Source organism: Rhea pennata, chromosome 2 (assembly GCF_028389875.1).
Source record: "Rhea pennata isolate bPtePen1 chromosome 2, bPtePen1.pri, whole genome shotgun sequence".
Taxonomy (NCBI): domain Eukaryota; kingdom Metazoa; phylum Chordata; class Aves; order Rheiformes; family Rheidae; genus Rhea; species Rhea pennata.
Window position 1 is genome coordinate 104,855,488 of NC_084664.1, and position 12,215 is coordinate 104,867,702.

At 37.5% G+C, this 12,215-nt stretch overlaps 1 protein-coding gene across 1 annotated transcript in view; it reads left to right on the top strand.

The window, feature by feature from the left end:
* The window catches only part of CD226 (CD226 molecule), a 28,929-nt gene extending 16,880 nt beyond the window's left edge, over positions 1 to 12,049 (top strand). Inside the window, exons 4-7 of the mRNA XM_062568524.1 lie at positions 318 to 650; positions 9,031 to 9,142; positions 9,978 to 10,038; positions 11,641 to 12,049. Of these exons, the coding sequence (XP_062424508.1) occupies positions 318 to 650; positions 9,031 to 9,142; positions 9,978 to 10,038; positions 11,641 to 11,799 (665 nt within the window). The 3' untranslated portion in view covers positions 11,800 to 12,049. The remainder of the gene's footprint in view (positions 1 to 317; positions 651 to 9,030; positions 9,143 to 9,977; positions 10,039 to 11,640) is intronic.
* Positions 12,050 to 12,215: the final 166 nt, after the last annotated feature.

Sequence of the window (12,215 nt, forward strand, 5' to 3'; positions counted from 1 at the left end):
CATGAGCTTAATTAGAATGGCCTTATAATTTCTGTTGTTGAATATTTATTGGATATATTAATGCATTTGAAATGTATAGAAATTTCCTTCTTGCAGTGTCGCAGCAGCTCATAGCTCCATAGTTTACTGTTTTTTCTAGATATGCATAGAAATATAGTCTATATATGTATAAATGCCATTTTTCAGTATTTCAAATTGAATACCTTTCTGCTTTAAGCCAATTTCATTAATTTTTACCATTCAGGAAATGTTGATGTTCAACCTCACTTGAATTAATTATAAGCAGTTTTTTTGCTATTTTTTGTGTTTTTCAACAGACGCCTTTGAACTACCTGAGAAGCAAAATAATCTTGTGCTTACTGAGCCAGGAGGAAATGTCACTTTTACTTGCCCTTATAATATTGGCGATTCAGTGCAGCAAGTGATGTGGGAAAGGATTAAAGCAGATCGGATAGATAGCATTGCCCTGTGTAACTCGTTAGGGGAGAAGAGCTTTGGTTCCGATTTCGAGGAGCGTGCACTGGTGGCATGCGCTCCCGAGGCGGGCTCCACGGTCGTCCTTCGAAACGTTACAGCTTCTGACTTTGCAATGTACCGCTGTGTAGCTACTGGAAGAAACAGAACCCATGCAATGAGTTTTACCGTGGCTGGTAAGTAAAGAAGCAAAGTGATAAATGGTTTCATAAATAGGACTTTTTGAGGTTTTAACTTTTACTATAGAGAGTGACACTTACATGACAAATGAATAGCACATTCAAATTAGTAGCGTGTAAAGAATAGCAAACTTAACAATTTTTTTGTGTGTGTGTCCACAGTAAGGAACTGGTTTAAAGCTCCTCTGATTTTATTATAATTTTAAGGCTGTTTATGAGCAAGTAATTAGTTTGATGTTAGGAAGGAGACACTTTGGAAGAGAGAGACTGCCTAAATTTGCAGGGAGAGATTGCTATTCCCCTGAAGAAGGCACTTGAGGAAGTCCCTACTAGCACCAGTACCCCGAGGGGTATAGACCTAGGTCACAGGAGAGAGATCTAGGTTCAATAAAAAGCAAAGAGCACACTTCTATTTGAAAATGTTAAAATTTGTAAAATGGCCGCTACTTTGTTCATGTGGGGAATTTAGGGTGAGCTGAACAGCTCTCTAGTTTTTGCTGTGACCATCACAGTTTGATTATAATGGGAATTTAGGTATCCATATGTACTAAAATTACACAGACTGTGAGCTGAATCTCACATTTATTTCTATTTTCCATTATGATTGAAAAAAATAAGACTAATTTGGAGTTATTCTTTATAGAACACATTCGGAAGATATGGTTCTTTTAACCCCTGCCCCCAACTTTCTTCTCCCTGTTGTAGCATTCAGTGAAGCTTTTTCATATCTTCAAGTGTATTGCCTTTGTTCTTGATAATAAATGTGCATTCAACAACTCTTTATCAGTCTCAAGAGCTATGACATGGGGCATAAAACTTCAGAATATGCTTAATCTGTGATATGGTTATTGAGAAATGGTGAATGCACTGGGGAAAAATGGCCAATCTATTTTACTAAGAATAATCAACCACAAAAGTTCATGAAATTGAGTAGAATGTCATAAAAGGCAGAGAGATTTCAGATGTACAAGTACTCTTACCTCTGGCTATTTGAAATACTCAAATTTCAAAATTTTGATCATATTCATATAATCAAGCAGATACAAACTAGAGCAATTAATATATTTTCTGTTCATTTCAGGTGCAGTGGTTCTCATACTAAATCAGTCTATCAATTAATCAGTATCAAAAAATCAAACAAAGAATGATCTGTTCTATGTACACAACTATTTTTTCTTGTAAAAAAGAATTCCATGTTTTTATGGTTCTTGAAGCAAATCCTATAAATCACTGCTATTCCAACAACGCAAATATACAATTATGTGTGTTTATTGGAGAAAAAAAGTAAGAAACCACTGAAAAAGCTGAAGTAGAGTGTGATTCAGAAAATATCTGCTGTTTTCCTCTTAAACATTCACATTACAATATGACACCTTTTTTTTGCAGTTCCAAGAGAATTGTCTATATTGACAAGGATTTCCAATTGTTTGTCTTTAATATTTGGATATGTTTCATAACACTAATAATAATATTTGACTAATAATTCCAGGGAGATAAGGAGAAACACTAAAGGGAAAGGAGAGACAGGTCATGTGTCAGCTTGTGCAGCACTCTGCGGGTCAGCCACTGAAGTCTCTTACAAGCTCAGAGGCATTTATTCTGCCTTGATTTGACATCTCTGCCTTGAATGAGCCAAGTGGTGACAGAAACTTGATATGCCATTTTTTTTTCATTCCGTCAGTTCAGTCACTTCATTTTGTCTGGCTTAACATTGAAGCGAAGCCATCCTCTAGCTCGGATTTGCTGCCAAACGCTTCCAGTGTCTTTCTTCTGCTGGTGTAATTCTGCATGGATCTTGCAACTCTTCTCACCTTGCCCAGTTCCGAAGATGTTTTGAAATATTGAGCCTAGGACTTGGGAGAATAGCTGCAGTTTAAATAACAATAGGGAAACATTCTGTCTTGGTGGAGAGAAAGTAAAATGAAAGATGAGAAACATTTTTTAGAGAAGCTGCTACTGTGAAGATGCCAAGAATTTTTGAAGAGGAGAAATCTTGTGGGAAGGGAGACGGAAATAAAGAAATAGGATTGAAGAATTCATAATAGTTTCAAAAGCACCAATTCTGAGAGATACAGTAGAATGAAGAGGCTTGCTTCTTGCCTACAGAGCAATGTATTTCTGTGAACAAAATTTCTATGAATTTTTAATGACTTTTTATGAATTCTGTGAACAGAATTTCTATGAACAAAAAAAGGGAGCTGTAGGAGAATAGATACTCAAGTATCAGCCTTTGTTATCTTTGCATTCGTGTCAGTAAAAGTCATCAAGCTATATTCAATGTTTTCCAGCATTAGTGAAAGTAAAGCCATGAGATTCATTCAATGCCATTAAGCTTGTCCATTTTCTACTACTAAATATTTTGACTTTTTCTTTTCAGTAACAGGAATTTGCATCTGAAATGAGTGTTTTGCACATCTTTCTTTGACCTCAACCGTAGAAAGCATAAAGTGACAAATGTGTATAAGGTAGTGTACCTTTTGTCAAACAATAGTAATAGAAAAAGAAGAGTTAGTATTATATAATCATATGGTGTGTTCAGGAGACTTCAGATTAATTTTTGATGTTTTTGTTACTATATTTCTACTTTTAAAAGCTCCATTCATATCCCACATCTGAACTTACTTTCAATGCTTTTTTCTTTGATTAGACCTAGATTTTTAATCATATTTTTGAAGGAAAGAAGCAGGCTTTACAATAATCCATGCATTATTTTGGTAGATACAGGTGAAAGAAAGGTAGAAGTCATATGAAAGAATGGAAAAATTAAAAAGATGGAATAATAGTTCTCATTCCACCCTGAAAATCTAGCTGCTTTTAGAAAGGTTTAGTAAAGTTTCTTCTTTATTTTTCTTTAGCTGACAGTGAGATAGCGAGCTCTTCAGACAAAGAAAAATGGAAAAGTTGTGCATTGCTGTGTGTTCACAGCAGATTTGAAAAACTGAGTCAATGATTGTATTTAAACAGAGTTTTAGGAATCAAAATTTCGTTACTGGTTTATACTAGTTGAACAGTTGACCCTCTATCTGACTTAGACATCCAAGTTTGAAAACGCCAACCTCTACCTGTATTATGTGTTCTTAGTAGTATATAAAGGCAAGTACTTTAGGTTTTCTTAATTTTCTTAATGTTTTTGAAACAGAAAAAGGGCATTATGTGAATTCTGTGATTCCTGAATAAAAAAGAAAGCTTTGAATATTATTAGAGCTGTATCCATTTGGATCACAGTGGGATATAGTTTTAAGAGATTACCACAAAAATATTAAATAGTACTCTTTTTCTGTATTGTCTAGGGTGCTTCCATATTACTTCAAATAGAATTTTCTGCTTAAGGTAACCTTAGGTATACATATAAAGTCAAGAGGCTTTGCAAGTTCTTTTATGCCAGCACTAGTTCCCTAATTGTTCAAAGTACATAAATGTTAGTTTTAGGTTCTGGACTATATCACATAATTGCTTGGTTGGGGAATTTAGGTTGGAGGATTGTCTGTGCCAGATCAAAACCTGCACATGTTATGACCATTAATTACAAATTTGGTTCTCTCAGCCTGCTTTAGTCCTTCCAAGTCAGAGGCCACAACCAAGGCCAAGAGGCCTTGTGATCTTCCATGCTTACATTCCTTGAAAACAAAAGGCTAAGGGGAGATCCTATTGCTGTCTTCAGCAGGTTATAGAGAAGACTACTTTGGAAGTGCACAGTGATACAGCAAGAGGCAATGGGCACAAACTGCAATATAGGAAATTCCAACTACAAAACAAAAGCCCCATGAGGGTGGCCAAATATCAGCACAGGCTGCCAAAGAGGTTGTGGTATTTCCATCCTCGGAATATTCAGAATTCAACTGGACACAGCCCTGAGCACCCTGCTCTTGCACTTGGAGCAGGAGTTGAACTAGATGACCTCCACTGATCCTGCAGTCTAAAGTACTCTGTGATTCCAGCTCAGTATTCCATGCTGAGGATCCCACAGTAACATGGTGAAACGTACTTCCTAGCTGTGAAAGCTATGTGTAGCTGTTGTGTCCTCAGATGCTTCACTGTCTGACGGGTGCAAACAGTCCCCAAACAGACCAGGTTCCCTTCTTCCATTTGTCAGAACCAGGTGCAAATGCAGTTTCCCAGCAAACTGCCTGGTAGCTGGCTGAGGACATCTTTAACCGAAGCAGTGAGCAAAGCTACTTCAGTGTTAAAAAATTAAGAGGCTTCAGTCATCACTCCGACTGCGACAGGCTCTCACAGTCACGACAGCTGTCAGTGAGCCGGGCTGTCGTGTGAGCTCAGCCTGTACAGCTCGGCAGCAGTGCAGTGCAAGTACGCCTCTTTGCACTGACAGGGGAAGAAAGAAAAACATCCTAGCCCAAGACTAAGGCGATCTCTTTTCGCCTTCTGATCTTGTATTATAGATGGATTTTTGAAATGCCACTTTGACGCTTTCAAAGGCAGTGGTGGCTTCAGGATCTCAGGCCTGCCAGTGCCAGCATCAGCAGCACGTCTGTGCTGTTTGTGTAGGGCAGAGTCTGAGAGGCTGCGCTGGGCGTGATGCCCTTTATGGAGAGCGCTGGTAGCTCATGCACGAGGCTGATGAATTTAATTTGGGTGCGTGCTGGTGGACTTGTCCTGTTGACATATAGATGTGTCTTGTCTATTCCTTTTCCTTTTTTTTAGTTCATGCACTTTTGGATACCTAGCTTATTAGGTCCCTGGTCGACCTTTGGGTTAAAGGGATAGTGTGTTTTGAATTTTCACAGTTGACTCTTTTTTGGAACCACCTATTCTGCGTGAAAATACCTTTAAAACACAAAAACTTTATTTGACTAAGACTAGACTTTGGCTACCTGTTTGTAAGAGCTGGTTATATCTAAAGGACAGAGACATGGACATCTTAAGATTTTTTGTCATTTTTGTTCCCAAAAAGTTGAAATCACATGTAATAGCTAACTTCGATCTAAAGCAGTTGAGGATGGGCTGGTTAGATTTCAGGGCGCTGTTAAATTGCCTCCAATACTATTTTAGCTATAATTGAACCTTTTCACTTCAAGATTGGTTACTGAGTTTTAGAGAACAGGAATTAGACAATTATTAAGATAACAGACCAGAATAAGACAAATCCAGCATTGGGACACAGGTGGCAGATGAGAAGAAAAACTGTGGACTGCATGTCCAGTCATTGAGGAGTTGTTCTAAACTGGGAGAAGATTTCTATGCCATAGAACATAGATAGAAAATAAGGGGGATAGTATTTATAGATTTATAGGTACAGATTTCTGAAAATAGTAGAGGATGAGGAGAATCAGAGTAGGAACGAAATAAGCTTCCTCTTTCCGTCATGTAAATGTAGAATATTGATCTCTCTGTGGGTCTCTTATTCAACAAAGCATCTTTCTCTGTGCTTGAATGCATTCATGCTGGATTTCTACTGTGCACCGGAGGGTGAAACTGTTTCAGCAATGTGTAGTTAAGATACCATACGTGCCAGGCCTGCTGGACATGCAACGGGCTGCACCAAGACCCTTACAGTGTAGCTCAAACTTCTTGTGAGAAGAAATAACTGTCTGGCCCGTCAGTGCTTCCTCCTCAATCCCAGAGCCAGTACCCTGAAGACTGAAAATCTTACTGAAGAAATTTCACTATCTTATAGAAAAAAAAAAAAAAAAAAAAAAAAAAAAAAAAAAAAAAGCCCCGAAGATATAAAGCTCGGAGAGAGAGGAATAGGCTGTCTAATGCTATTAAGAGAAAGAGAAAGAGAAATTAAGAGAATTTGTGGCAGTAATTACAATAAGCTTTGTATATTTAAAGGAAACAAAAGCATCAGGAATGTTTTGCTCACCTCAAGTACAAGGAGGCAAAAGGACTTTGAATTGTTTTTGTTTCTAAAACAAAACCTAATGACTTTTCTCATCCAAATTTAACTGACAGCTGATAATCCCAGCTCTCTCTCTCTCTTTTTTTTTCTACCCAGAGATTATTATCTTTTGCTGATAAAGCTGAAGGTGAAACTTCAGGAAAAGAGAAATGAAGTTTGGAGCACTCAGACTGCAGCGCTGGAGTGCCACTGAATTCTGGAACACTGTCCAAATCCACCTGTTCCTGATGCTAACTAAGCACAGGATTTTTAATGGAGCAGCTAAAATCTTAACGTTTCTTTGTTACTTACAGCATGTTTTCCTTCTGTCTCTGTAACTACACACTGGCACAGATATAAGATTTTTCCATGATGGGTAGCTAAACACTTCAAAAAAAGACATCACAACCTTTTCTTGAGGCGCATATATATGCACTGTCCTCCCATTTTACGTATCTAGCAATTGCAACCATGCTGGAAGTAAAGTGATTTTACATGTGATTACAGTTCAAAAGATATCAGCTTGTGTTATCAGGCAGCCATCTCTGATGCTCTGCATACCTTCAGCGACATACGTTTCTGAGAGAATTTTCTTTCTTTTTCTTTCCAGTAGAATAATATTGAAATTCAAGGAAAAGACTATTCTGTAATCAGTATTATTTTCATTATCCTTTCCAATGAGCACATTAATACCAAAGAGGTGAGAGTTAGCAAGTCTCAAATGATATTCAGGACAGCCAGAAAAAAACTGTGAACCCTTTTTATTCTCTTTCAAATCCCTCTTATCATGGCCATGATGGCCAGGCCAGAAAAGCCATCTGATGACGGCTCAGCAGCTGGTCAGCTGGGATTACTGTCATTAGTGATGCTGACTGTTTTCATTTTCCTAGGTATTGGGCACATAACTTTCCTGTCTATGCAGAGGACAAGCTCTTGGGGGCAACTGCTGTATCATCTGCAGATACTGTCTTTCTCTATACAGTGTCAAGAATGCTGAAGAGGGACTAATCTACAGACAAAATATTTTTGCCTCTTCGCCCATAAATTCATAGTCTGCATTTGTAATACAAGAAAGAGTTTTGTGGCCACAAGATATGGTCACCATCTCTTGTAATAATACAACACTTCTTTATAGTGAAGTCACCATTTTTATTACTAATTTTCCATCCCAGAGCATCCTCATATCTCTGTACTTTTTTCTTCTTTGGTATGTAATTGGACAGACTCACACCTAATATTTGCCTCAGTAAGACACTAGTAAGACCAACTGGCTAAGATATGCACTGTAGCTTCTATTGCTAGCCATATATGCCCTATATAAGGTAGTGTTCATTAGACCTGTGTGAAGTCTGCTTGCTTTTTTTGCCATCAATCTTAAGTCTACAAAGAGCTAGTGCAGAGGTGCAACAGAGAAGCAGGAAGCAGGGCACTGTGGTGGGGTGCAAAATGTTGACTTGAAGTTTTGTGGTTTAGCACACATTTTCTTTTTAATGCCACTAACGAAGTTCAGAATTGTGACAAGAGAAAAAGAAATATTCACAATGAGTGCTCTAAATGCTTAATAACTGTACTAAGGACTTGTGTTGTGGATCTCCTGGGTGACTTTGGGCACATCACTTCTTCTCTTTCTTTCAATACTTTTCTCCTGAAAAATGAGAATATTACACAACTGCTCCACAATCAGTCAATAGATTGACGGACAGACAACATAGTCTGATACTAGAAGTGATCAAATCAAACCATTTGCCTTGAAGTCACAGTCTTCCTGTCTCTACCATCTAATCAGAGCATGTTGCCCTTAGCATATGGAGATGTGACACTCTGTCCAAGAAGCCTAAGCTTTTTAAGTAAAGCTGAGCCTAATGTAAATGTAGCCTTTCCTGCCTTGGTGGTGATTCCCAAAGAAAGCATTTTTTTTTTGGACTAGAACAAAGAGGATGAGTTTCTGACATTTGTCATCAAAGCATATGCCATATTGGGGTTGATTTTTTTTTTCACATCATACTAGGAGATATTTTTGTGGAAATATTTTTGTTAAAAAGTGAACAAATTTATCTTTGAATTAGAGTGGTAAAAAACTGATACAACTGTGTAGTAGTGAAGGGAAAACATCTTGGGGACTGAGATGCTCTTTTTGGTATTCTGAAAAACATCTTGTTGCCTATGGAGATATTGCATGATTGTTTGGTTTGCCTTCAGGGAGGATTTTTACATCACTAATAACATTCACATAGCTAGACTGAGTGCTTTTAAGCATATATCAAGTCACTTGTGTACATTGTTGGTCATTACTCTATTTCATACTGCTTTGCTGTGTTCATTCATCTTTGGTCATCCCAATCATGGCTCTTGTAAGAGCTAGTTCAGCACAACAAAGGCATTTTAGAATGAGGAAATGGTTGCGAGGTCTGAATATTGAGCAGAAGTTGTCATGGAATAACGTGTCTCCATAATTGTTGATTTTTGACTTATTGTACCATAGAAAGTTCATGCTGTTTTTCCAAAATGGTAATAGTATTTACTACAATCATATTTTAGCACCTTTGGATCATCAGTGGTTTATTATCTACATAGCTGGAGGAATTTCTGCTGCTTTTTTACTGTTAGTTTTCCTGCTGATCTTCTGCATCACCACTGCTTATCACAAAAAGTGAGTAACAAATCAGTTTGCTTTGTATACTGAGTAAACATGAATGTATGAAAGCATTAACAGCTTATCTTCTAATGTCCTTCTTAGAACCAGTTAAAAAAAAGTAGACGTGAAAATTTAGATTTTCTTGACAAAATTTTGAACATGAAAAAAATTTCTATTTGAAAAATTTACATTTACGTAATTTTTCTCTTGTTAAAAAAATCAGCTTACTCTAATCTCTTTAATCAGCTAAATACTTAGAGTGGTATTTGCTGAGACTTCATGCCAAGGGTATTTTGTTAGGAATAACATAGGCATAGGTGAACCTATCTTGGGCATAGAGGAGGGTGGGTGAAATGTTTTTCTAGCACTTTTTGTCCTTCAGAGTCTATGTTCCAAATTTGTTTATGGACAGACCTGAATCATTTAAATCACTACCTAAGTTTGCTATATGCCTTGCCATATATGCAATAGTTGACTGACCCATGAGTTCTACTTCCAGTGAAAAATAGTGAATACAAAAAAATACTTCTTATTACAATATAAAAAGCTGGTGAACCTTGTTAGAAATATATTATTGGATCTGCTTGAATAGGAAGCAGAAGAGAAATTATCTAGTCCAGGTCTTTATGAAGCAGTATTAATCATCTCATGCATGTTACAGTTTGCAAGTCAGACGAAAAGCTACTTGTATTCTTACTGTACTTATTGGTTTCACTAGGAAAATGATCTATACTAGCTTTATCTCTTATTTGGACTACGCTATCATGCATCTTTTCTGTTCTATTATTTTTCTGACTGAACAGAAAAATATCTTTCTGTTCTCATTATTTTTCTGAACATGTGTCCCCAGAAGGAAGAGGAAGAGGATCACACAAGACTTAGCGAAAGCTTTACACCCTCCTCACACCTGGGTAAGATCAGCTGGCAAATACTTGTACTTGGTAATATACATATTTCTTAACATCTTTTTCTTCTGTGCCTGATGCATATAACCCTTGAATCTTCTTGTTTAAGCTATACAGACAAGAAAAATAAAATATTTTAAAGTATGGCTAACACTTATTCATGTTTTTTTTTGGTAAATAGTCTTTAATGTTTTATAGGTATATTTAGAGACCCAACTGCATTACATGATATTGACAAAATAGCTCTTTTGGCTTGCCAGCTTTTTAAATATTTCTGTATTGGTAATATCCTTTTTCCTCAAGTAGCTTCATGTAAAATGAAGCATAAAGTTTTATCCTGTGCATTGATGTAGATGATGGCACTAGCTTTACCTTTTTCTTCTACTCAGCTTCTCCGTATTTTGCTGGACAGCTGTTTCAGTGCTTCTCCTCTCTGTACTGTAAAAATCAGCTTTTTTGGAACTCTGATTTTTCTTTTTTTGTAATAATCCTTATTGAAATCTGATGTTTACAAGCAGAAAGATAGGAGCCAACTTTGCTGCTTCTGCCTCTTTTCTTCATACCCTGAATCAGGTTGTATCATGCTCAGGGAAATGTCCCTATTCTCCCAGCAGATGTGAGACTCTAGTTTTTCACCTATCCCTTTTCGGCTGGCATTTCTATGTGACCCTGCAAGGATCTCTGTGGTAGATATGTCCTTACAAATCCATTGATCTCCTGCATTTTTCCTTTTCTCTCATTCTGACTTTTGGGTCACTGTTTGCACCAGAATGAAGCAGTCTGTGGGGCAACCACAGGCCAGGGACAACCAGCTTGCTGCAGAAATCATCTTTCTTCCTGTGCCGGTTAACCAAGTCACCATCACGTTAACTTGTCCTAATGATATCACTAACTCTTAGTGTGGTCAATACCTTCAGAATAATTAGTGTTTTAAGATCGGCACAGTTGACTATTTTAGTATCTGAAATCGTGGCAAGGAGGAAGGCCACTGTTACTTTGCCTGTGCCCTGATGTGGAATAGCTGTGAAATATATTCAAACCAAATTTTTCATATGACTTGAACCTGAAGTTAGTTGACAGAATACACCAAGATAAAAAAGAATTTTGGTTGATATTTGAATATTTCCTGGTAATAAAATAGTGTATGAGGAGAATTTGCCATTTTTCTCCTTTTTCAGTCACAGCTGTTTTGCAAAAATTCTGTGTCCATACGAGAAACTCAGAGTTTTTAAAAATGCTAGTTTTTGCAAGCTGTCATCCTGTCTCCACTCTTTCAAACCTCAAAACCTTTCACTACTTCATTTCCTTCTGAAATACAAAAGGGATCTGTGCTTTGTACTATTTACATACAAATCTCAGCCTCAGGCTTCCCTTATTTAAGGGAATCTTGCTGGCAGTCCTTGTGCTTTTATGGTGAGGGCAATGAAAACGTACAGCCCACTGAAATCCCTGCACTTTAGTTCCACTCCTAGTATGGCTCATGAGTGAAATAAGCAATTCTTCTGCTGAACTTTGGCTGAACTCTGCCTTTCTTGGTTAGCTTTCTGTCCTTTAACTTTTCCTTTTCTTTTTCTTTCTTTCTTTTTTCTTTTTTTAATGTTCTTCTAGCCTGTTAAGAGTTATGGAAGATCCAATTTTCATGGTACAGAGAACACTGAAAGAAGCCGAGAAGAGTCATCGCTCAGCCAGACAGAGGAGATTTATGTCAACTGCAGAAGTGTCTCACACAAACCAAAGAAAAGATTATTAACTTCCTTCTTAGTGTGAAGTAACCAAAGTGCAATCAGTGCATTTGCATCTTGCACTGGGTTCTGTTTGCACCGGCTTGATGCGGAGAGTTAAAGTGGTTGCTTCCAGTGCCGCTCGGGCTGTCACAACTGGGCAGTGCTGCTGCCTGTGCCCGCCTGCTTCACGTTACACCAAGGATGTCTTTGCTGCTCTGCAGCTTACAACACCAACACATCATCTGATTCATACGTACAAGAAAAGGCTATTTGTACCGTTACGATTTAAGCATTTTTTTTTCATTACCCAGTAGGTATATTTTTAAGCAATAACTTTAGAATTGCTCTGATATGCAGAACAGAGCTGCATATGCTTGCATTAAGTTAATTTAGTCTGAGAAATCTCTGTGTCTGAGAAGTCTATGTGACATAGTGAGAAAGAAAACGTGCTTGGCGTTG